The sequence below is a fragment of the Alternaria viburni genome (assembly GCF_023758015.1).
Source record: "Alternaria viburni strain BMP 2772 chromosome Unknown scaffold_30, whole genome shotgun sequence".
Lineage (NCBI taxonomy): Eukaryota > Fungi > Ascomycota > Dothideomycetes > Pleosporales > Pleosporaceae > Alternaria > Alternaria viburni.
The window spans coordinates 324882-348185 of NW_026055799.1; the positions used below are offsets into that span (position 1 = coordinate 324882).

General features: G+C 52.2%; 14 protein-coding genes across 14 annotated transcripts; 7 read left to right on the forward strand and 7 right to left on the reverse strand.

The window, feature by feature from the left end:
• Nucleotides 1-1282: 1282 nt before the first annotated feature.
• J4E79_010414 (uncharacterized protein) lies at nucleotides 1283-3142 on the forward strand (the record flags this gene model as incomplete). The annotated part of the gene is made up of 1 exon (XM_049359252.1): nucleotides 1283-3142. The coding sequence occupies one exon, from the start codon at nucleotides 1283-1285 to the stop codon at nucleotides 3140-3142; it is 1860 nt and encodes a 619-aa protein (XP_049206337.1).
• Nucleotides 3143-3731: 589 nt separating this feature from the next.
• On the forward strand, nucleotides 3732-4673 carry J4E79_010415 (uncharacterized protein; the record flags this gene model as incomplete). The annotated part of the gene is made up of 1 exon (XM_049359253.1): nucleotides 3732-4673. The coding sequence occupies one exon, from the start codon at nucleotides 3732-3734 to the stop codon at nucleotides 4671-4673; it is 942 nt and encodes a 313-aa protein (XP_049206338.1).
• Nucleotides 4674-4742: 69 nt separating this feature from the next.
• J4E79_010416 (uncharacterized protein) lies at nucleotides 4743-5618 on the reverse strand (the record flags this gene model as incomplete). Its single annotated transcript, XM_049359254.1, has 1 exon — nucleotides 4743-5618. One exon carries the CDS (start codon nucleotides 5616-5618, stop codon nucleotides 4743-4745), a length of 876 nt encoding a protein of 291 aa, XP_049206339.1.
• Nucleotides 5619-6028: 410 nt separating this feature from the next.
• On the forward strand, nucleotides 6029-7144 carry J4E79_010417 (uncharacterized protein; the record flags this gene model as incomplete). The annotated part of the gene is made up of 2 exons (XM_049359255.1): nucleotides 6029-6414; nucleotides 6502-7144. The coding sequence occupies 2 exons, from the start codon at nucleotides 6029-6031 to the stop codon at nucleotides 7142-7144; spliced, it is 1029 nt and encodes a 342-aa protein (XP_049206340.1).
• A 642-nt stretch (nucleotides 7145-7786) lies between these two features.
• J4E79_010418 (uncharacterized protein) lies at nucleotides 7787-8824 on the reverse strand (the record flags this gene model as incomplete). Its single annotated transcript, XM_049359256.1, has 1 exon — nucleotides 7787-8824. One exon carries the CDS (start codon nucleotides 8822-8824, stop codon nucleotides 7787-7789), a length of 1038 nt encoding a protein of 345 aa, XP_049206341.1.
• Nucleotides 8825-9172: 348 nt separating this feature from the next.
• Nucleotides 9173-9865, reverse strand: J4E79_010419 (uncharacterized protein; the record flags this gene model as incomplete). Its single annotated transcript, XM_049359257.1, has 1 exon — nucleotides 9173-9865. The coding sequence occupies one exon, from the start codon at nucleotides 9863-9865 to the stop codon at nucleotides 9173-9175; it is 693 nt and encodes a 230-aa protein (XP_049206342.1).
• A 386-nt stretch (nucleotides 9866-10251) lies between these two features.
• Nucleotides 10252-11977, reverse strand: J4E79_010420 (uncharacterized protein; the record flags this gene model as incomplete). Its single annotated transcript, XM_049359258.1, has 3 exons — nucleotides 10252-10269; nucleotides 10323-10533; nucleotides 10644-11977. The coding sequence occupies 3 exons, from the start codon at nucleotides 11975-11977 to the stop codon at nucleotides 10252-10254; spliced, it is 1563 nt and encodes a 520-aa protein (XP_049206343.1).
• Nucleotides 11978-13760: 1783 nt separating this feature from the next.
• On the reverse strand, nucleotides 13761-14583 carry J4E79_010421 (uncharacterized protein; the record flags this gene model as incomplete). The annotated part of the gene is made up of 2 exons (XM_049359259.1): nucleotides 13761-14398; nucleotides 14448-14583. 2 exons carry the CDS (start codon nucleotides 14581-14583, stop codon nucleotides 13761-13763), a joined length of 774 nt encoding a protein of 257 aa, XP_049206344.1.
• Nucleotides 14584-15359: 776 nt separating this feature from the next.
• On the forward strand, nucleotides 15360-15919 carry J4E79_010422 (uncharacterized protein; the record flags this gene model as incomplete). The annotated part of the gene is made up of 3 exons (XM_049359260.1): nucleotides 15360-15586; nucleotides 15636-15785; nucleotides 15835-15919. 3 exons carry the CDS (start codon nucleotides 15360-15362, stop codon nucleotides 15917-15919), a joined length of 462 nt encoding a protein of 153 aa, XP_049206345.1.
• Nucleotides 15920-16117: 198 nt separating this feature from the next.
• On the reverse strand, nucleotides 16118-16706 carry J4E79_010423 (uncharacterized protein; the record flags this gene model as incomplete). The annotated part of the gene is made up of 2 exons (XM_049359261.1): nucleotides 16118-16207; nucleotides 16263-16706. The coding sequence occupies 2 exons, from the start codon at nucleotides 16704-16706 to the stop codon at nucleotides 16118-16120; spliced, it is 534 nt and encodes a 177-aa protein (XP_049206346.1).
• A 1270-nt stretch (nucleotides 16707-17976) lies between these two features.
• J4E79_010424 (uncharacterized protein) lies at nucleotides 17977-18594 on the forward strand (the record flags this gene model as incomplete). The annotated part of the gene is made up of 1 exon (XM_049359262.1): nucleotides 17977-18594. One exon carries the CDS (start codon nucleotides 17977-17979, stop codon nucleotides 18592-18594), a length of 618 nt encoding a protein of 205 aa, XP_049206347.1.
• An 87-nt stretch (nucleotides 18595-18681) lies between these two features.
• J4E79_010425 (uncharacterized protein) lies at nucleotides 18682-19254 on the reverse strand (the record flags this gene model as incomplete). The annotated part of the gene is made up of 1 exon (XM_049359263.1): nucleotides 18682-19254. One exon carries the CDS (start codon nucleotides 19252-19254, stop codon nucleotides 18682-18684), a length of 573 nt encoding a protein of 190 aa, XP_049206348.1.
• A 180-nt stretch (nucleotides 19255-19434) lies between these two features.
• On the forward strand, nucleotides 19435-20603 carry J4E79_010426 (uncharacterized protein; the record flags this gene model as incomplete). Its single annotated transcript, XM_049359264.1, has 2 exons — nucleotides 19435-19645; nucleotides 19696-20603. 2 exons carry the CDS (start codon nucleotides 19435-19437, stop codon nucleotides 20601-20603), a joined length of 1119 nt encoding a protein of 372 aa, XP_049206349.1.
• Nucleotides 20604-21275: 672 nt separating this feature from the next.
• Nucleotides 21276-22574, forward strand: J4E79_010427 (uncharacterized protein; the record flags this gene model as incomplete). Its single annotated transcript, XM_049359265.1, has 3 exons — nucleotides 21276-21326; nucleotides 21382-21594; nucleotides 21774-22574. 3 exons carry the CDS (start codon nucleotides 21276-21278, stop codon nucleotides 22572-22574), a joined length of 1065 nt encoding a protein of 354 aa, XP_049206350.1.
• Nucleotides 22575-23304: the final 730 nt, after the last annotated feature.

Genomic DNA, 23304 nt, shown 5'->3' on the forward strand with positions numbered 1-23304 from the left:
GACGTGGTATGTGAGCGCATCGGAATCAGGTAACTCCACCGATCGCCGTGAGCGTCCAGTGATAGTCAGGTTTGGTGGGATAGTGGTGAACACAATGTACACAAAGCCCGACAAATGCTAAATCAGTGTGAAGGCTTTTCATACACCTCAACATCAAAGTGATTGAACTAGCTGAGGCTCGAAGCTGTCGTGATCGCGAGTGAGCTGTGATTACGTATGCCAAGGCGCTAGAACAATGTTATCGATTGGCAAACTTCCCGACGTCCCGTCCCCTTTCCTGCCCACAGCTGTCTCGGTCGTCACATTTGCCGATTACAGCTTTCTCATTCAGACCAAGCGGTTCAATCGCATGCGCTGCTACGAAGTACACGATCAAACATCTGTGGTTATGCAAAGTACCTCCATTTTCACGCTTTCACCTTTTCCCAAGCTGCCATCCCCCGACCTCATGTCCTGCCCGGCAGCAGCATATACATTTCCGTTATCGTACGGCCATTTGCGTGCCTTACCAACTCTTCATTCATATGTCAGTCCTGAGCCAAAGGTATGGCGCCGCGCTTCAATGCTTCGCTGCGAGACGTAGGTAAAGTTCGAGGATGGTCCCTTGCGTGAGGAAGCAGAAAGCGAGATCACAGGATTCACGAGCCAAGATTTTGCGATATGATTCATTGATCCACACTCTTAACGAGAAACCGAACCGACTGGTTGTGGTACATCGAAAGCCCCAGGTCGCGGGAGATGTGCGCAGCATTCACCTCGTGCAACAGCGGAGCGCGACCATTCCCTCGCGTTGCCTTAGCAATGCGGTATCGCAGGCACCGCCAAGCGATGAGCTTTCACATGGTCACGTCGCTATGTGGCATTGTGCGTCAGGCACTCTCAGGTCAGTCACATGTACTTGGCTGAGAAGGTTTCTTGCGCGCAAATTATGTGGACACTATCCGCATAGTGAAGAGAAGCGACCGAGATGACCACATCATTCGAAAGACGTCGATAGAAGGACCTAGTTGAGCGCGCGCGAGGAGGAATTGTCGTACCCTTTTACCTTTGTCCGCCTGGGACATTGTGGGGTGGGCTTGCTTACACTGTTGCTGGCTTTGTTGATCCGCGCATAATTTTCGTTCACTTTCAAAGGACACCAAACGCGCAAGATGTATTTCTACACTGTGCGATCTAGATGTCAAAGCGCCCTCCTCACGCCCCAGAACGACCTTTCACGCGTAGCCTTACAATGGCCGCGCCCCGTCCTCCTACTTATTGCGCCCCGTCTCCCACTGCAATCATGTCTTCCCAATCCAGACGCGCGTCAACTCTCTACCAGTGCACCATTCCCACCCCGCAAAGCAAGGTTTTCGCTCCACCCTCTGCAGCCCGACTCAACAACTCTACACGCGACCCCATCCAATTGCTCTTGGAACCTATCTGTGCTTTCGATACAACTACTCCACCACCTGGCTCGATCCAACACACCAATACGCAACTGCCTCATCCCGAAATGTCAAAGCAGCCCGCCGGCTCGAAGCTCGGGCAGAGTGTGACTCCCAAAACACCGAGGAAAGCGAAGAAGGCTGTTAGTTTTGAAGCGGCGTCTGCGAGTGCGAACGACGAATCCAGTGCCTCTGATGCTGCCGCGCCCGTCGAAGAGCAGGAAGGAGGACCTCCAGATGAGGACGAGTCGGAATCAGAAGAGGCCGCTCCTACCCCGAAACCCAGGAAGGGCGCAAAAGCCGCTACCCCGAAGAAGCCCAGGAAGACCGCAGCACCCAAGGAACCCGCCGCCACGGAGCCAAAGGCCAAGCCAAAAAAGCCGCCCGTCGGAGAAGGCTTCGATTCTTACACCCATAGTATTGTCATTCCTCCGACGGACCAATGGAGCAAGTTCTGGGGTGCAAAGCCTGTGTCAGGTGATCCTCGGCCCAGTCCCAAGCAGCCTTCTGCCCGCGAGAGCATGGGTCAGACAGAGCCTCCCATGTGGGAGAATCGTGGCTTCCGGTACAAGCGCGGTTCGCGCGACACAAAGCACAATTTCCAGGTTGAGCCGGACAACATTGATCAGCTCCCTCAGGATAAGAACCAAGAAGACTTACTTGCCATCCCACTCATGGACATGCGGTTGAAGGATAAGAACGAACCTACATCCCACAAGAGAGAGCCGGTCATCTACTGCTATAACAAGGTACCAAAAGACTGGAATGACAAGCAAACCGTCAAGGCTCTTAACGACCGCCGTTACCAGGGTATTGATCGCGTGACCATTGATCCACCGTGGTCGGAAATCGAGCGAGAATATCTGGCTTCCCTCATGCGGGACAATCCCGACGCATCCATTTGGGAGTTGACTGAGCTCCACAACGATCGCTTCAAGGGCAAGGACTTCAGGGAAGCCACTCCTTTCGGGAAACTCTCTGATGGTCGGACAGTAGAGAGCACTCGCTACCAGTACACATCGTACAAACCATGCTACGATCGTGGCGAAGACCCACCGAATGTAAGATGGCGCGGCGACCCTTCGCCTGAAGCCAAGGCACTCGAAGCGTCGGGGCGCTTGGTGGCCGCCTTTGGGAAGCCGGACAAGGCTCTACTAAAGGAGTACGACAACACCCACGACGGCAACGATGGCGACGACGAGGGTGGTAAGCCTAAGAAGCCAGCCAAGAAGAAGCCGTTGAACAAGAAGAAGTCACAGGCTGCCGTGGAGGAATCGGAAAGTGAAGATGGGTTCGGTAGCCCTCTGGTACGCAAGCGCCGTGGTTCGGAAGACTCTCAAGACCAAGAGCGGTCTGCTAAGAAGTCGAAGACCGAAAAGTTTCCTCCATATGCTGAGCAGCCCGCGCTTGACGAGGAAGAAGAGGATCTCCTAGTCCTGGCCGGCGCCTACGAGGATAACGATGGTGATGAATCTTCATCGGTGATATTTGAAGACGACGATGCTGAGCAAGACGAAGAGATGGGGGAGGAAGACTATGACGACGCCGAACAGCAGATGGTCTCAGCCGCGCTCGAAGACTCCGCAGCTGAGGCTGCTCAAGGTCGTCTAATCGAACAAACTGCAGTCGAGCAGACTACGATAATTGAAGAGACGCATGCTACTCGTCAGATCGTGGTTGACGAGAACTATAGCGACGAGGAAGAGGCAGAGTAGGTGGAAGGTTCCATGGAGACATCAAGTCGCTCAGCGCAGCAACCGCCTTCCACGGGCATATACAGACGGTGGCCTATGGGTACTGAGCTGGTCTTTGTATTTTTGTAATGTTATATAAGTGCGCATCAGATGGCGCAGTGTCATTCGGGGTTGGCCGTTATGTGTAGTCGTTGATCTCCTCGTGGATTAGTACTAATGCGATTTTGGTTTCTGCTTGTTCCAACATTCAATAACTAACAAACCCGCAATTGTTGCTGTTCTGCTTGTTCCGCTTCCGCGATTTCTTTTTTTCAGTGTTAGATGGTCGTCGCGCGAGGTACGCATCTTCTTCTAGCGCCCGCCACAACATGCTAACGGCTTCCACTCCGCGCTTAGCTGATTGGTCAGTCTTCGGACAAAATCCGGGTGCGTGATGCAACGCGCAGCGCTCAACAGCTGGTTACACTCCGCGACTAGTGACACTCCGGAGTCGTCCACACTCCGCAACTTTGTACAAAAGGAAGATACCTCGATCGATTAACATGCATCATCAGCCTGCACTGAAATATATTCCTCGAACTCAATCATCTTTATTTTCACCGTCCTGATCATGGCTTCTTCATTCCTAGTCGTCGGCGCCACAGGCAACACTGGCCGCAGTGTTGTTGAAACCCTCTCGAACCTCATCAAGTCCAGCAAGACATTCTCCAACTATCGCATCCTCGCCGTCACACGATCTGCAAACAGCTCCTCGGCAAAGGCACTCGCCAAATTTCCTCATGTCGAGATTATCGAATACACCTGGGTCGAGATCACCGCGGAGTGGCTACGCGAACACAATGTCGCCCGCGCATTCATAGCTTCACACAACGAGCCCAACCAATTCGCCGAAGAATCGACATTCCACCTTGCAGCCCGTGACGCTGGCGTCAAGTACGTTGTGCGCATCTCCACCACAGCCGCGAATATGAAGCCAGACTGCCCTGCCTACTACCCACGTACGCACTGGGCCATCGAGGCCATGCTTGACTCGCCAGCCTACGCAAATATGCACTGGACATCACTGCAGCCGAATGTGTTCACGACTTTCTGGCTTATGCCCGCTGCTGAGCTGATCAAGGCCGTTCGCAACGGCGGAAAACAACACACATTGCGCACGATGGCGAGCGCCGATGGGCCGGTCGGCGTTATCGATCCTCATGACGTTGGTGTCTTTGCCGCTCATCTGCTACTCCAGGAAGACACCTCTGCGCACAACAAGCGCAGGTATGTCCTCAATGGCCCAGAGGACATCACCGGCGATGAAGTTGTAGCGATGGTCGAGAAGCACATCGGCACCAAGGTTGAGGATGTCAAGTTCAAGGATCTCTCTTTCGTAGACGACATGGTCGCTGCGTCGAACCAGGCAAAGAACGTGATAGGTTCTATCAAGCGTGCTCCGCAATCGGCGTGGAATGGCGAGGCGAAGGCGGAAACGACAAGCAAGGAGGTACTGGAGATTGCAGCGCCGAAAAGGACGCCTGCTGATGTTATGGCGATGCTGTTGCAGTAAAAGATGTGGCAATTAGACTCCAATGAATTAGCACTACTACACTAGTTCAAAACGCTCTCCGCATATCGATCATAGTTGTTGATCACCCTGCAACTTCTCGTAATGCTCGTGACACGCAGTTACTCGCTTGCTTTTCCACCAGTCAAAAGCACCACATGACACTCTGAAGATGCCCCAAACGGTAATGAAGTTGGCTTGTCGTACGACCCTGGACAGTACCCAGAGGTTCAAGTAGACGCCCCATATAGTCTTTGTACTGAAGAAGACATTGAAGTTTCCGATCATTTGCATGACCAGGCGACCGCTCGCAGGGGTCGGATTCACCGTGCTGTTGATCGCGTAATTAAAGCATCCGCCGACTAAGTGAAAGGGTAGGCTGTCGAGGAGGAGCAGACGTAGGATGTAGTACACCGTTGATGCGAAGGATTCCTCCAATTCCTGATTGTTTCTTTCATCGACAGATCCCAGATGCCAGTATACACTTTGATGTCTCGAGACATTAAACGTACGATCGGAGTCAGCGATCCAAGAACGCCACGAGGATTTGTCCGATTTCTTGAAGCTTTTGGTAGCGTAGTATTGTCGGTGGTATTCCAGCTCCGAAAGGACAAAGAAGGCAAGCGCAAAGTGTACAGCGCGGTGCTGAAGTCCAGTCTCTTCGAAGTTTGGTTCGGCAGTCTTGCCAATAGCCGTCGCAGCTTTGTCGAGGTACAAGAGTATGACTGTAGTGATTACGCAGTATGTCTGGGACGCAGTCATACCGGGTGGGCCGAATCGTGTTCCGAAAGCGACAACAAGGCCGATGTATGGCGCGCTACCCCATATCATGACTGTGGGAGTAGACGTCTGCGTGATGAGGCTGGAAAGGTAGACTGCAAACATGCAAAGCGAGACTTGCACGGCGTAGCGACTGGCTGAGACGCACTTCCATCTGCGGTCTGCCATGGCTCTGGTAAGTGAAGGCATGGATAAGAGGTTGTCGTACAACTATGTTGCCCGTAATGAAATTTGCGTTTAAGCGATATATTTTTGGGGGGACGTGGGAGAAAACGTCGGAAAAGATGGAGGCTTAAGAAGAATTTGGCGGTACCATGGTAACTTCGCCCCACAGTGCCACACACTGAAGCAGACCCTTGCGAAAAAAAAAGCCCTGGATGTCTCCTTAAGCTCTTCGTATATTGGTTGCGTCTGAAATGCGATGGCTGTGGGTGGCTCGCTAGGGGCTACTACCTACGAGTCATCGTTAGCATTGCAACTCTTGGTACTCCAATGAAGCAGCCTGAATTCCAAAATTCCGCATCTTCGACTCTCTATAAATGTAGTGCTGGCCCCATTTTCGGTCAGACTGTGCAGCCATGGCTTCCTTACTCACCCTGCCCCGAGAGCTTCGCGATGAGATCGTCGATCTCCTGCTACTTACGCACAACCCGCAGCCGGCGGATGTATCCGAATCCGACGTTTACGATATATATCATCGATCTTCGCCCACCGTCTTTCCTCGCCCCGTAAAGCACCACGCTGCTGGCCTCTGTCAGGCCTCACGTCAACTTCGTACCGAGGTGCTTCAGCGCTCATCTTCGCTTCAACTGGGGTTACGATATGCCCTCCGGATAATTATTCATAGACCTGAAACTCGTGAACGTGGTTTATTTCTGGAGCCTCGCCTGCGATGGATTGACACACCCGTTGCCGATGCGAATAACCTCGACAAGTTCGATATCTCATTTGAGTTGAACGACTTGTTGGCCTGGGGATGGGTCCAGACTTCCAGGGAGTTTGGGACAGTTGGTAGACTATTGAATGATGCTCTTTGCGCAGTCATGTACAGGTATGGACGCGCCGGCCGCAATGCAACGATCAACAAAGTCAATATCGAAGTCACCGTTAAAGAAAGCCAAGCCTTTGTGTCCCGTGGTGGAGGTCTCAAAGGCGACAATGCTTTGGAAAAGTTGGAACGGATTCTTTCTGATGGCGGACAACAATTTGCGAACTTCTGCATAGCAATGGCTATCAAGTACAGCTGTCTCGGAGTTATAGATCTGGTGAGGAATACGGATACGGAACCTGTGACACTTCTTCCAAGTAGCAGGAACAAGTTCTGGCAACGAATTGGTAGCATTTCACTGCAGGCTGGCACTGCAGTTCGCAAGAAGACTTGGTACATCGACCGTAAACTCATAGATCGCATGGTAGATGTCGAAGACCCCAAGTACCATAAGTTCATTGCAGAGATACTGCTGCAGAGAGGTCGTAGTGGCCTGGATCGAGATTCGATGCTCGCGAACGATCACTACGAGGATCCTGAAACAGTCGTCCTATCCGGGAGTCGTGATCGGAATAATCATCGACACGCGATTGGTGTTCGCATACACAAGACTAAGCAAGGCTGGAGCGATGCGCAACCGTTGTGTATCGTGGCTTGGAAAGAAGCGGTGAGAGGAGAATGTTTTCGAGAGGAGTGGAAAGCTTGAAGGGGTACTAAAGATACGATTAAGGAGATCGGGATGGCAAAGAAGCGAAAATGGAGAGGCGGCGGGAACGACATCTCGGGGCTGCGCTGGTGCTGTTGGCGGGATCGGAGTTGCTGTCGCGTCGCGGACGCCCCGGAAACATTGAATACATAGTGATGATGTCATAGCGTGCTGCAAACTTGTCCTCATTTCCTCTCCATCCTTCGCCCACGCCCACCACCCGCGCATCTCATCATTCATCGCTCGCCGCCCTAACAAATCGCAGACAGGCCAAATTGCATATCCAACGGCCGACAACTCTGCCATATAGCGACAGGTGATCTTACGAGAAGGCTCGATTACAGACATTTCAATGACTCGTTTGATTCTTATACAGGACCTGCTACTAGGATCGCAAGCCGGTCGACACGGCGAACCGAAATCCCTCGTAAAACTTCAGATGCCCTGGGAGCGCCTCACTATATCCATCTCCACTGTACCACACGACAGACTTGATGCGCCGCCAATATCCTTACTGCCCGTTTTGTCCTTCACTTATATCAGCCCTCAATCCGAACTTTTTTTTTTATCGATGTGTATGAAGCGGCTTGGGGGCCTGTTCTGCCGACATCCGTGGATATACCATTCTTGATATGATGGCGCTTACTTTGAGCGCTTCTTGGATGACCGACCTGCTCCTTCTCCAGCCACCGCTGCAGCCTTCCGAGCGCGTTTTCCGCCTGCCTTCGCATCTTCTCCCTCTCCTTCTTCTCCTCCCTTGTTACCACCCTTCTGCTTCTTGGGCTCCGAAGCCGCAGCTAGCCTTTTTGCTGCGTTCCTTGCCGCGCGAGCAGCGGCTGTGATCTTCTTCTTCTCTGGATCATGGAGATGGCAACGCCAGCTCGCACGATCCTTCTCTTCAATATCTGTACTTCTTCGCTGACAGGCTGTTCCATCATTGTTGGTGCCTGTACATCTAGCGCGGACCTGACCCTGCGCGAAGCCTCCAGGCTCTGATTGCTCTTCCTCATCGCTCGCTCCGGGGTTCATTTCGTCGCCCGCGGCAGATATGTTGTCCTCGTCCATCAGTTCCTGGTCCGATGTGTTCGCCTGGTCGTTGACAGGTCCGGATTTGGTCACAGGGTGGGCGCTACCGTCGGTGTCGACGTCTCGTGCGTTTTCGGGTTTTGTAGTATCTCCGATGAACTCGGGAAACTGCTCGCGAGCAGCGTCTTCGAGGAATGACCAAAGCGTGGGGTACAACTTTGGGTTGTATATGTATGTATCGAAGCCAATTCGCTCGCGTATTTCGCGGTACTCCCGAAGCATGACCGGTGACACTTTAACGTCGTGGAACTTCTTATCGAAGGCAGCTTTTATCTTCGTCGCTTGAAGAGCCCACATGACCCATCCGGATAGCTCGTCGCGCTTGGCAGTGAAGGTGTTGATGCTTTTTACCACATCGCTGCCGGTCTCTTCTAGAGAGTCACTGGTTGCGGCGTCCGGTAGCGCGAAGTACTGACAGTATCCAACATACTGAGAAATGTCGTTGATTGAATGAAAGGGCGCGGCAGGTAGGTGCGCGACGGCAAGGAGTAGTTCGCTATGCAATTGGATGTATAGACATTCGTCCCTGCTCCAGTCTGCTAGCGCAACACGCGTGACCATGGGTTTATCGGAAGTGCTGCCATTGTCGGCCATGGCGCGCGATCTGTGATGTTTTACTCTGACTTCGAGGATTGAGAGCCAGTCGCAGGATGGTTTTGAGGCCAAATATGGACGTGGAGTTGGAGCCGTTAGTATGCGTATCGTCTCTCAAAACAGCGCGCTGTCCTGCAATGTAAGGGCGATGTTACAATACTTGCAGACAGGCGATAGACTGTATCTTCTATGGGGTACCCATCGCAGCAATGGACGTTGTGCGCTAGTCCAATCAAGGTATAGCGAAACATTTTTGATCAGATACAGCCATGATTCTGCGATATTCACTCCGCCAAATAGTTGCCTAGCTGCTACTGACACTCTTTCATGTCTTCCGACTACTCTGATTTACCCCTCCTCAGCAGCTCCCTCCTGTACACCTCCTGCATCTTCTCCCGCAGCTTCTCCCCGAGCAGTGTCGAATTGCACCGAAATGGCGTCCACAATGGCGAGGTCGTCTGGATTGTCACGACATTCCTTCTGTAAGACAGCATTCGATATGACCAACTTGTCCGACACCTCGATTTGTAAGCGATACCGCAAGGCCGCCACTCGATTCGCCAACGGAGCCTTGCTCATGTACTGCTGATACTCACCTCTGATTTGATCCTCTTCCAAACCCTGCTTCTTCCATTCACGTACGTGTGTATCGCGGACCAAATGGCAGTCTCCGTAATCCCGCCTCATCTCGCACAGTAGCTTCTTTACGTGACGCTTTTTGAGTTGCGCTTCATCGAACTGTCGCTGATACTCCGTTCTTACCTGATCATCAGTCCAGTTATCCTCGGTGAGCCAGTTTTTGATCATACCCTCCGTAATGTCGGGATGTTTGCCGATTTGCGTTTTGCACAGTCGATGTACGGTGCGAGCAAGCAGACGAAGTTTGTGGTATTCGTAGGCCTTTTCGTGATACTTTATGGTGATGCTCCATTGTGTGTCGCCGTTGTCGAGACATTCGCGTGTGGTCTCGGTTTTCCATTGTGGTAGGTTGCCGAGGTCCTGCCTTAGTTGGTTTGTTAGCTGCTCAGCTATGTCGCTCATGATTGTCGAATGAAGAGCTTCTGGCGGCTCAGACTCAGCTGCTATACGCCGCTTATAGACCTGCTCTTGTTTGCTGTGACTGATCATTCGCGGCTCTTCTGGCTGTCCATGTGTAACTATAGCCTGATCAGCCCACACATCACAAGCATTCATACCAGCTAGATGATGACTCCTTGAAAGACGAGAGCTAGTCACATTACGTCCCCATGGCTTTTGAAAATGTGGATTATGTTTCAACGGGAGACTTCAAACACATCCTAGCTAACAGTGGATAACCATGGCCCTTGCGCTTCCAATATCCCGGGCGTTATAGCGAACTCTTCTACTTGCGTCTCCGTCGTTTACATGCGGTATAACGACTCGCGATAGGCATGGCGCAAAGTCTCTCAAGGCTTCGGGGGTGCCTCCAATAATATCAGTACGTGAACTCTGCACTATGCGCACGGTTTCAGCTTACCATGAGTACTTTAGACCAAAGAACACCCTTCTGAACGACCGAGGATGGAGTGGGCTTGGGTTCCGAGACCGTCAGCGAGGATCGACCGCCAACAGTCAGCGGGGCAGCGGGTGGAGAGGGCGGAGGTGCGACGTAAGAGTCGTTGTGGTCGAAGACGTGGAGATCTTTTGGTTTTTCGATGCACGATGCAGGGCAATCGCAGCCAGGCAGTCTACATTGCAAATTAGTTGATGTTGCGACAAGCAATGTTGAAGTGAGTGTGGATTCTGGGTCACACGACGACAACAACGTGCTGGACGATAATGTTGTATTTTGACTTACTGGGTCAGTGACTTTCCAAGTAGAGCCTCTACTTCAACTTCGTGGTTGTGACCATGTGTGCGGTAGTCTTCCTTGCGTTGTTCGTATTCCTTGTTGAGGATGTAGTACCACTTGAACTTGGTGCAGCTCTTGATGCATCCTATGAGGTGCACATGAGGGATGTCTTTGATGTATGGGAACGCAAAGGTGAGAATACAGTCTACAGCGGTCCTCTGGCAAGGATATAGCTGAGAAAAGATAGAGTTATTTTTCCATGGTGTCATGCTTCGGTCCGGTCCATATGGGCTTGGGAAGAACAGCTCGAGGTGTCTGAGGTCTGGAACGCCTTGTAATATACTTCCGTGACTCCCGCTAACGGAGTGCTGGATAACCGGCTGCGTATCGATACCAAAGAACTCAAAGTAATGACTGAGGTTAAAGTGAAGATGGATGCGGCTGAGTAGTTTGTACGGAGATGTGGGGCTCGCATTGATAACACCCTGAAGATCAAAGTGGCTGGTGAAATGTTTTCGACTGCCTTGGTAACCTGCACGCAGAGCCTCGTCGCGAAGTCCCTTGTTCAAGAGGAGGACCGCGTAGTTCGGCGCATCTGATCGAGCAGCAGAATTTGGTTCCTCCATGCGATTTGGTACAACATGCTTACTAGACCCGAGGCAGACCATATCTTGGTTCGTGATATGATCGTAGTAGGTGCGGGGATATATATTCTCGCCCAGGGCATGCTGGAAGATGATAAGGCGGATCTCTATCGGTAGAGACATCAGGCGAAAGCTCTTGCCCCGCTTGCTCCACCACAACTGTTGAGCGAGTATGACACGAGGTATACCTCGATTGTCGGTACCATGAGTAATTTGAGCAGGAATTGGAAGCTCTAGAAGCCAACGCTTGAGCTCAGTCCAAGGCTCTCTGTCAGCTCCTTTGCCCTTCCACTTCTTGCGAATCTGCACGTTATCGGTAGTCAGCGTCGTAGTACCTCGAGCAACGCGGATCTCGGTAGCCATGGGAAACTCCTCGAACGATTGTGTGAAAGCATACAGCTTCACAGCGCCACCAGCGTGTCCAGGCCAGATGGGTAGAGTCTCGTCCAGGTTGTGTGGCCATATTCCTGCTGCTGCAAACAGCATGTGATCTTTGCTTAGTTCGCGGATGGCTTTAATGACCATGCGAATCAGCGCATCGTTCATCTGACGAGGTGGACCATTCAGTGTATAACGATAGTCGCGATGAGAGGTGAACTTCTTGTTCTCTGGGGGTGGGTACATCTTGACCGTGAAATTGCGGCTCGGGTCGCCATCTTGGGCGAGCTTCTTGAGTCGTGTCTGTAGCTCAGGCATGGCTTCGGGGTGACGATGGAGATGCGCTCGGATAGAAGACTCTTCGCTTGGTAAAGGGACTATGGTCTGGCTTCGTTATCTACCCACCGCAATGAGAAGAAGGGTTGGGAGTCGAATGGCGTGTCTGGACGTCCAGCGGTGATATACCGGTGTGAGAGTAGCAGCCCAAAGGTAGCTGTAAGCCTTTAAAGCACCTGCAAAGGGGAGAGGGAGGACAAGAAAGTACGATCGAGGAGTTGACTATTTGACAAGGGCAATATAAGCGCCAGGCATTAATTACGAGATGGCGTATATACGAAAGACCGCACTGACCTCCGTGGTCACAATGAAGGTAACGAGCGGCCTAAAGGTACTCCAGGTACGGACAAGCACTACACTACATTAGTGGTCTAGCCGATAAGATAGCGTTCTTCGGGGAAGCATATCGCAGCATGTGATGGTCGACACAATGAAAGCACGCTGCGTTGGAAGTTCCGAGTCTTTGTGATGGTCGACATCGAGACTCGGTTGTGATTGACTGTTCGCACAACCCTCCTCTTTATGATTAAGATCACTATATAGAGTTACCTGACCGCGTTTTGTTGCCCTGCTCTGCATCAACATTCCACCGTAATACTACGGGACGTTAGCCCCGCTGGTACTGGAATGAAAGACTTCAAAGCAATGCAGTATGGAGTCACTAGTATTGCCGAACTTGATGATGTAGCACATGCTCGCAATACCCAGCCAATCGAATGCGATTCTAGCGTGTCCCCAGAAGAAGAACACTGACGTGCTTAAAGCCACCTCCTGAACCACCGGTCGTCGCGCGAACCAGGTTGAGGCGCATATACGACGCAGGGCGTCCATCGCAGCAGAATCGTTAACGGGTGGATATTCCCTGCTGACGCTGGTCACCTCGGCACCACGCCACTGATATAGCACATGACGTTGTATAACAGGATATCCGAATCGGGTAAAGCCATTTTCCTTGCATACGAATTGGCATATGGCATCAAGTGAATCTTGAACTACTTGATCGTCTTCATATTGCAGCCACACGAGCACGAGAACGGCGCTTGAGTAAATGAAGACCGTACGTTGCACCTGCATGGTCCTCTCCTCGTTATCGGCCTGATTTATGCAGAGCTCGTCGGCCCAAAGCGTCCTCGTAGTATCGGCGCATCGGAAGCGCTGCAAAGCCTCGAACAGACTGCGGGTGGTGCTAATGACATGTCCGTTGCAAACGACAGTTTTGCAATCGTTGAGGTCACCCCAAGCATAGGAGATGGCTTCATAGCGAGTGTCGTCGTCGTCTACGTGGACGGTCCTCAAAGAGCAAGTCACAGGCTCGTCCCAGGTGCCGGGAGCCAAGTCGAGGACTCGAATGGTTCGATCTCGAGATAATGGGTCGTATTGAAGAGCTTCGTGTATTGTGTGAGGGTTCGGATGCGTCGTCTCAGCCTGGCCGGTATGTTCAGAAAGAATAGAATGCGCCTTTGACTCCGACTGCGGTCTGGTTCTAGGTTGGGCTTGGCCATTATGTTCGTGTTTCCTGAATCTTGACAGGCGTAGTTTTGTGCCAAGGTCGTAACTCTGCGCGCGCATGCGGTCGAGTAAGCGCTCCATGATAAAGGATCTCGGGGTTTGGAAACCTTGATGCTGCACGTAACAGGTTGGAGACAACCTATGTGGTACCGTAAAGTCAAGCTGATCGATCAGGCGTGCTGCGCCACCAAAACCCCGCACTCATCCAGATTCATTGGCTCGCTGAGAGACCCTCATATGGGAAGGAACCCCGAAGTCATATCAAGGCACCGCTATTCAGCATGACCTCCTCCTTCCTCCGTCGCGCCTCAAGCTTCTTTTCCCTCTGCGCAAGGTATGCCTCCTTCGCAAGCCTCCGCTCCTCTTTCTTGACTTTGTATTCCGCCTGCAGTCGCTCATTGTCCTGTTCTTTCTTCTTTTCTGCCTTGATAGCATGCTTGATCTTCTTGTGTTCGGCCGATGTGATACGCCATGGTCGCGACAAGACTGCCTGCTTGAACGCAGCGGTCTCGGCCCAGGCTTGTGCTTCTTCGTTGGTCGTTTTGACAACAGAAATGCGCTGCAGGTCCAGTTGCTTTACGCCTCTGAACTCCGATATGAGGCATTTGGCCTTGACGACTGTGCCGATGTCTAGGGCTTCGCCGTCCACGACGACGTCGAAGATGCCGAATCGGCTCACGATGTTCAGGTTCTTGATCTTCGTGTCTGAGGACGTATCGACGGGGTTCTTCTCAGCGGGAGGTAATCGTACGATCTTGAGTTCGATGGTCGCGCCGCTTCCGTCGTCAATGGTGAGAGCCGTGTATTTGAGGTTGATGTCATCGATGGCCACTACGACGCCGACGATTCGGACATAACGGATAGGGTGATTGAGATGGAAATAAATGCGCTGGGCTGTTCATGTGTCAGCAATAGTCGTAGCACTCGTTAGAATGGCTGCTACCTTGGAAGTCCTTCTCAGACCGAAGAGCTTGCACATCTGCGGCAGTGAGCTTCACCCATATATTGTATGTAGGTGATGCTCTGAAACAATAGGCGGGGTATAGCCGATAGGGACGCGGTGGCGGATCCGTTGACATGTCATATTGTGTTGCTGGTGCACAAGGTGGGATGAGAACAAAGGAACGCGACGCGTCTCATCGCCACCGCTCTACGGTGTCACGTGGCTAGGAATGCCAAGCCAGCTAACCCAATTCGACCGCATGATCGGAAGATCGGCGCTTTGCGTTCACTATCTGCATGCACCTCACCACGCGATGCCATCCGATGCAGCCGCTCCCAAGAACTGTGGCTTGATCGCATTGCAGGGAACAATCAAGGCTTTCACTCTAGCAAACTGTATCTCTAACCCTCCGCCCCGCTGCCAGCAAATGCATCGTATACAGGATGGGCAGCAAGCATGCTACCAGGTCCACCCGGCCACCTGTAGCCCCATCACACCTCAACACCGCCGTTTTGCCATCATGCCCGACAATGGTCTATCGCAAAAAGCAGCCAAGTGGGACCACTTTACCGCGAACTAGACCTCGGTGCCGTCGAGGCTACCAATAGTGCGACTCCCCGCTAAGCCGGCATGAAGCTGTCCATGACGAGCTAGCCCAACCTGCAGCAAGCTTGGAGCTATTCCCAGCTCTCGAGTGAGAGCTTCCAAGGTATTCCGGTCAGACTTAAGGGCAGGGTAGCAGCCCGGTATGCGCCCGACGACTGCTGATTTTGATCTCTCATCTTTTCGAGGCTGTGCCTTTTCGTCGCATACTAACCCCGCAGCATTTTCTTCGCTTTCTAGACATTCGTTGTCGCAGACTTTCGTTCCTTCCGGCTTCTCTCTCTGACAGCCTCGGCGACTTTCAACGCGATGAGATCATTTGCGCCATGGAGCCTCGTCGCTGCGACATTGACATTATGTGTCGCGGAACCGATCGCAAAGCCTGAAGCTATACCACAGCAGATATCGAACAATGCGCCCTTCTCCGGCGCCGTGTACATTGTAAACCCAGACGGCCAGCAAGTCGTAGCGCAAGACGCAAATTGGTGTCCTTCGTCAGCTTCAGTAAGCTGCAGCAATGTTAACCAACCGAGTTGGTGAGTAGGACTTTTGAGAAATGGCATGGATTGTGCTGATCAAACACAGGTGCTGTCCATCAGGCTACACATGCGCAGTTCCTGGCAACTCGAACGGACTGATCGGCTGCTGCCCAAGCGGAAACCAATGCGGAGGCGCAGTAAACGTCGCACAAGTCACGACCGTAACCGTATACCCCCAGCAGCAAACAGCTGTCGTGTACGCTCAACCACCTCCTCAAACGACCGTATACCACAACCCGGACCAGGTACAAGGCGGCTTCTGCGCTACAATCACAATGGATGGTCCCGATCTACCAAGAGCGGAGCAAGGAGGATGCGGCACAATCTTGATTGTTGCGGGAGCACCGAGTTTGCAAGTACTGGGCGTAGGTGCTGGCGCAGTTGCGCTGTTCCTGCATATAGCGCTCGGAAGGATGTTCAACGGCGCGTTATGAGAGACGATGGATGTTGTAATGATTTCACGAATTACGAGTTTACGCAGTACGATATTGTACGCGGCGCTAGATTACTCGATACATAACGATAAAACTACTGATTTCCCCTCTTCGCATCCTCCTCGTCGTTCTTTGGTACACCGACGAACTTGGGTACGGTGACAGCGTTCAAATGACGGAAAGCCTGTACAGGTCGTTAGCATGCTACTCAGATTGAACAAGACATGTGTGTAACTTACGTTAGCAATACTGCTATCCGGCAACTTGCCATCCCACTTATCCTCAACCTTCTTAATCTTGCCCTGCTCATCCAAATGAATAGCAACAACACTCTGAATCAACTGCTCCTTGTTCAATCCCTTGATCACATATCTCGTCCTCAAATCCATAAGAATCGGGTTCCCGGCGTCTTTGACCTGGTGGTTGAGCCTCTCAATCTCGCTAAACGCACTCTGCAGTCCGTACCATTGCGCGGAGTACTTCTCACGTCCCTCGGCGATGGTGATGGGGTCCGTGAAGGTGGCGTCGTCGCGCCAGAGTTGCAGTTTGGGGAGCGAGGGGCGGCCCGCGAAGAGGTCGAGGACGGAGCCTACGATGGTGTTTTGTTGCTCTGAGAGAGTGACGCCGGGGGCGGTTTGGACGTTTTTGGTCTCGATTTTGAGGTTTGAGGGGTTTGTCGACATTTTGGCGGTTGTGATGCGGGATACCTGGGATGAGAAAGGTTGTTTGCTGAAAGTACGCAGTGTTTGGTTGTAGGTTTGTGTAGCAAATGGGCGGAGGTAAGATGTCATTGTAAGAAAGTCTTGAGAGAGGGTATTAGATGGACGGGTTATTATAGGTAATGTATTCGGTGGCTATGTACTTGCCCACGAGGCGTTTTGTTATTCTAGACTTTATCCAATTGCATGATTTCGGCACGCGTCATCATGAGAAAGGTGGTACAAAACGGTCAGGGTTACGCAATTCGTGTGGTGATCGATGGAGGGGATGGCATTTTGGTCGATGCGAATAAGTCATGACGCAATGGTGGTCCTAGGTGAGATTCGCGGGCGATCCCTTCGCGCGTCGGGGGTCGAGGTACGCGAGCCCTTACCTTACCTAGGTAGCGGGGTAGGGGCTGGGTTGTCCCGAGAGCCGGTTGTGAACGTAGACGTAGATGTTGAACTAGATTTATATTCTGCTTGATAGTCAAGAACCATTTCAGCAGAGGAGATGGCTGGTGTTGCGGGCTGCTTGGCACAATCCGAATCGGGTAATTTGTCGAAAACCGTCGATTGCTAGTGCCTGGACTATTACCACGAGCCGTCTGAACTTCCTACCAACCTCGAAATCGTCTATGCCCCCTCTAAGTGCGCCATCAGTAAGGCCAACATGCGTACATATCAGGTAGTAGAGGGTACAACTCAGCAGAAGTTCCTGGGGTTGGATTTACTCTCTATCCCGAACCGAGTTTGTGGTCTTCAAGGCGTCAAGAACAGCCAAAGTCGCCTAGCCTATCACATCAAAGGTTTCTCATAGATGAGGACCTCATGCGATATCTAGATGGGCCTTAACTTCGCCCGTCTGTATACTAAAGCTGCTCCGTGCTTGCCACCGGGATGCATACTTCGGGTCATTGTTGACAGGGGTCTTCAGCCGCACCTTCCAAGAGATGGGAACCTTTCGTGCCAATAACATTTGGCCCGACAGCTGGTGGGACACTTCGCGAAAGGTAGTCTTTCTATGGAAAAACATCTGTGACGGGCGACTACCCAAGTGCGCAAAGTCGGTGAGAATGGTATAGGTTGGTGACCTCGGGAGGAACGAAAACCGTCCCCCCAGCGTGCGCTTTCATCTTCGTTCATCTTGGATTCTATTGATCACATTTCTTGTCATCACAGCTATTTGTCCAACATTTCGCCGCCAGTTGCCTCTGTCGACCGGGAGATTCACCTCCATGTGGCGAAGCGAAATATGACGCTACTCCTCAGACGAGCACCAGTTATCGCTGGCAGTCCTTCGCCGGCGGGAATCATCGAGAATGGATATATGGCGGAACGAACACGGCAGCAGAATGGCAGGACTAGCGCATGGGAAACACCCATCACCTTGAGGTCACAATCATGGAGTGATCAGACTCCTGGGCAGAGCGCCCCGTTCGACGACGTGCCGATGAGCTCGACCAATGAAACAACTGCGGACCCCTCAAGACCAGAGCCGGTTACAAAACGAGAGAGTCGATTCGCCTCTCTGTTCATTGCACTGCTGGCCGTCAGCCCCATGGCTATTGAATATGATGCAGCTGATCAGCAGACTATAGAGGCAGCACAGGAGGCATCTGTAAGCGCGACACAACCGGAATCTCCCAAGAAGACAGCAGCTCCACCAGACAGGGGAATCAAGCGGTCAGAGATTCACAAGACCAGATGGAGGCAGTTCAAGTACGAAATGAAACTGAAGATGAGGATTACCGGCAGACGGAAGGCAAAGGATCGGTGGAAGTGGACGCAGGCGGAGGATGTAGAGCTGGAGGTTTTGAGATCAGAAGAGCGATACATCTATTCGGATATGGAGAGGCAGAACAGCAGCTAAAGTCAATGGAGTATAGACTGCGCCTTGAGCGCTCCTTTCCGTGCATGAGATTCTATACGTCTTCCATATCATTTCCAGATCGGATAGTTACTGTTCATGACCCGCAGTAGCAACACTCAATATTTTCTCTTCCAGCCCTGGAATATGAACGCACTCAATGCCGTGTTCCTCTAGCTTCTTCCGTCCCGCATTCTCGCCTACAAATTTCTCCGGCTCTTTGACGCCAAGATACACCTTCTTGATCTTCTGCTCTCCATCTTTCCCTCTCGTTCGAATGAGCCGATCCGCGCATGGAAGGTTACCACTAAGCCGAAGATTACAAGGCTCCATGGTAGTGTAGATGACGGTGTTTGATGGTAATGCTTCCCCAACTCTTTCCTCAGGCAAGCCGTGTGCTTGAGCAAGCTTCAAGAGACAACATTGCTCCGCATGGGTGTTTCCTTCGCATTCTAGAGTGTAGCCACGCGAAAGGATTTCCCCGGTATCTGCATCGACTAACAGGGCGCCAACACGGAAATTTGAAGGTTTCGGCGGTGACTCTTGGGCTTGATCAAGGGCCAGGCGCATGTATTGGAGGTGGTCGTTAGGATCTGGACCTGCGGCTGGAGGTACCGGGCCGTCCCATGTTCGCACGGGACCTGTGTCGTAGTCGACTTGCATGTTGGTGAGGGAGGAAAGTGAAGGTGATGTAATTGGCGTTCTGGCCGGTGGTAACTGGGGAAAAGTGGATCTGGCGCGCTAGCTCCGTTAAGTCCGGGCTCACGGTCGCGTCGCGTTCTCACGCAGGCGTCGACCGTCAGTAGTCACACAACCTCCATATCCATAACACAACACTACAACATGGCACGAAGACAGAGAAAAGAGCCGTCCCCCGAGGAATCTGCGGAGGATGACTTTGTCAACAACAATGAGAGCGAAGGCGAGAACGACATGGACGAAGAAGATGGTCCTCCCAGCATCGACCCGTATGAGGTTCTTGGACTCGAGACCGAAGCCACTGCCGACGATGTGAAGAAGGCATACCGCAAAATGGCGCTCAAATGCCACCCAGGTCAGTGCCCTTCCTACACATTGTATGTTGCATCGCTGAACTATGACCAGACAAGGCTGCACCCGACGAGAAGGAAGCCGCCAACAAGGCCTTCCAAGAGATCGCATTCGCCTACGCCGTACTCTCCGACGATCGCCGACGCAGGCGCTACGACCTTACTGGCAGCACAGCCGAGACAATGGAGGACGACGATGACTTTAACTGGCTGAAGTTCTACCGCGAGCAGTTCGAGAACGTCGTCAATGAGGAGGCTATCAACAACGTCGCGAACGAATACAAGGGCAGCGAGGAGGAGCGTCGCGATCTGGTCAAAGCGTTCAAGAAGGTCAAGGGCAACCTGAACAAGGTGTATGACCTGGTCATGCTGTCAGACATCCTCGAGGACGACGATCGTTTCAGAAAGATCCTAGACGAGGAGATCGAGAACGGTACAGTCAGCTCATACCCCGCGTACGAAGCCGAGACAGACGAGACGCGTCAAAAAGCCAAGGATGCTGAGAAGAAGAGACGTGAAGACTTCGACAAGAAGCAGGCCCAGAAAGAAGATTCGGGAGCTACAAACGGCAAGGCCAAAGCCAAGGCGAAGCCGAAAAGCAAGAAGAGCGGCACAGACGACATGGCAGGCCTAGCCGCTCTAATCCAACAGCGCCAGAAGTCACGAGCAGGCAACTTCTTCGATTCGCTAGAGGCCAAGTACGCGCCCAAGTCACGAGGCTCAAAGCGTTCGACACCCATGGAGGAGCCATCGGAAGAAGCTTTTGAAGCCAATCGAAAGAAGCAGAAGAAGAGTAGTGCTTCAAAAAAGAAGGCTAAGGATGAAAGTGAAGATGAGGAGATGGATCTCGACGCGGAGGAGGACATTGGTGATTCTGAGGATGAGGAAGAGGAAGTGCCGGCGCCAAAGAAGTCAAAAGCGAAACCTAAAGCACGCGCGACCCGGGCACGTGGGCGGGCTTAGCATTGTGGATGGAGTAATGAGTTGATAAGAGAGCTCTTGCATACGACGGAAAGAGGGTGGTGTTTTGGGTAATATACCACGAAAGTTTGCATAGTACAGGGTCGGGAGCTTTGAATACAGTCTGCTTCATCGGGGCACCGTTTGGTATACTCTTTGGCCCTCGCTAACTATATCAAAAGGCTCTTTCAGATCATTCCATGTCTTCGTACTCTCTTCATCATCTGAACTACGCGGCAGCAGAATGTCGTGATCCAGTGCAATCGCAAGCTAATGCCGTCTTTCCAGGCCCACGTTTGTCTCTTCATCCTCGTTCCCATCCCCAAGGCACTGTAGCGTCCGCTCTCTCACCTTGATAAGTGATCGTCACCTCTAGGTACCGAGAACACCGTTGACCAAACAGTTTAGCCCCTCTTTGAGGCCATTACGACGTCAAGGCTGCTTCACGTCTCGTCCCTTTGTGGGCACCCACCCTGGCTTGTCTCACTAGTCAACACTCACCCTCACATTCACCACGCGTTTCCACGCTTGACATCAGACTATTTCACCTCGCCTTTCTTGTTCAAACTGTCTCTCGCAAACAACACGCTCATCACGCCAACCTTTCACGCCCTCTACGCGTCTTACCAAGTTTCCCACCATTCTCTTTAACTACAGCACCATCGTGCCGAAAAGATGCCGGGTCTCACTATGTCTATCAACCCAAAGGCCCCTACAGCGAGGAAAGTGAGTTGAGCTTACATAGCATGAACAACCACAAGCAGGATACTAACGATGACAGAGCCCCATCACTCCCACACCAGGCCCCAAAGTCCCCGCGAAATCCCAGCAGCAGCGCAAAACATCCATTTCCCAAGCCGTTTCTAAGACACAGCAACAACGCAAGAACTCGAATGCGCAAAGCTCACCCAAGGTCCTTGTTCAGCAGCAGCGTAAAATCTCTGCTGTGAAGCCGACGGTCATGGTGGACAATAAAAGGAAGATCAAGGCCGAGGTGAGATGAACCGCCACCTCATTCAAGAAAAAAAACTGAACAGGTCTGCAGACTACGTTGACCTAAAACCTTGCCAAGTAGGGGACCCAACGTCAACGTAGGCTCCAGGCTGTTCAGTTTTTCCCTAGTTTGGCGTGCCGCCAGGGATGTTCTCAGGAGCGAGACTGACAATAATGTAGGGAATTTCACCGAAGATGGCTGATGTCCAGATCAAGTCCTTAGGAGCGGACAAGCGTACTGCTCAGGCAGAGACCAGAGACGAGTCCCTGCCGAAGAAGCAGAAGATCGAGGAGGTGAAGAACGAAGTACATGACACGGAATACCTAGGTGACTACATGCTGATATCATCCCAGATCTCCCATTACGCCGCATTCACACCGCCGGGAAAGTGCACTTCCACTACACTCACCACGCAACAGCCATCCGCGCCACTGTCTGCCACCACCCAATCAGCTCAGTCCTCTCAGCTGATGAAGAACCTCCTCCGCCACGTCCTCCAAACCCAGCCCACGCTACTCCCCTTCGTCCCCTCCACGCCCATAACATCCAGTCACATCGACAACATAGCGCACACGATGTGGCAAATCGCATTCAAACACGTCGTCATGCTCCAACGCGCCTGCCAGTACAGTGCCATGTTTTCGCCCCTCAAGTTGGCCGCGCTAGCGAAGTTGAACTTCTTGCCCAGCTGGTGGTTCTTCAGGGACTTGGTCGTTGGAGGGTTGCCGGAATTGATCAAGGGTGTGGATGGGAAGGGAGAAGAGAAGGGTTGTGGGGTGGTGATCGATGATAGGGAGATGCAGGGGGCTTGGAATGAGGCTGTTAAGTGGTGTGATAAAGTTATTGCGCGGAGGGAGCGCGTTGCTACGCCGCTGGTTACGGAGGAGGAGAGGGAGAAGTGGGAGGCTGTGAAGGTGGCGCAGGAGGAGGAGCTGATGCTGGATAGCAATATGGCGGACGATGGCGAGAGTGGAGAGTGAGGGGAGTGACTTTGACATGACGCTACTCCATAAAAGCCCAAGCGGTTCATGATGGAGTTACTGGGTACAGCGGCAGGCGTTTGATGATCGGAAAGATAAAACTTCATGGCAGCGAACAAGTTTTTGCATGAAGACAAGATGGCAAAGGGCACTCCAATCAGTAAGCCTTCATTGAGAGAGTTAGAATCTCTCAAACCCACGCGCATCTTTTACGCCCTATCCAACTAAAGCAACAAAACGTACGGATTAGAAGTCTACACTGCTTCAAGACTTCATGAACATCTATTCCACAACAATATGAATGCAGCACAGCTGCTCAATCTTCCCTAGTACGAGCTACTTACATGCCTTCATGCGTGCAGCAACGGCTGCGTCTCATCACCATCATCGCCTCCATATCCTGCCTTGCGTTTCCGCATCACTTCCCAAAGCAACCCCGCTTGTACGCCCGCAAACACCACATAACCAACAGCAAGCCAGCCCGAATAATGATACCACCCACCCCACCACCTCAAAAACCCATCGTACCAGTCCCACCGCGAAGGCACCTCAACGCTTAACCCCCATAATATGCCCAGAACGCCAAATACCACCACCTGCATCGCAAGCCCGAAACGACTCAGTGCATCCTTCTCTCCCTCGTTGTTCTCCGCGCGAAACGCTCTCGCCTGCCAAAAGAACGACGCAATACCCAAACCGATGACAATCCAGTTGATACAGAGGATGTGCG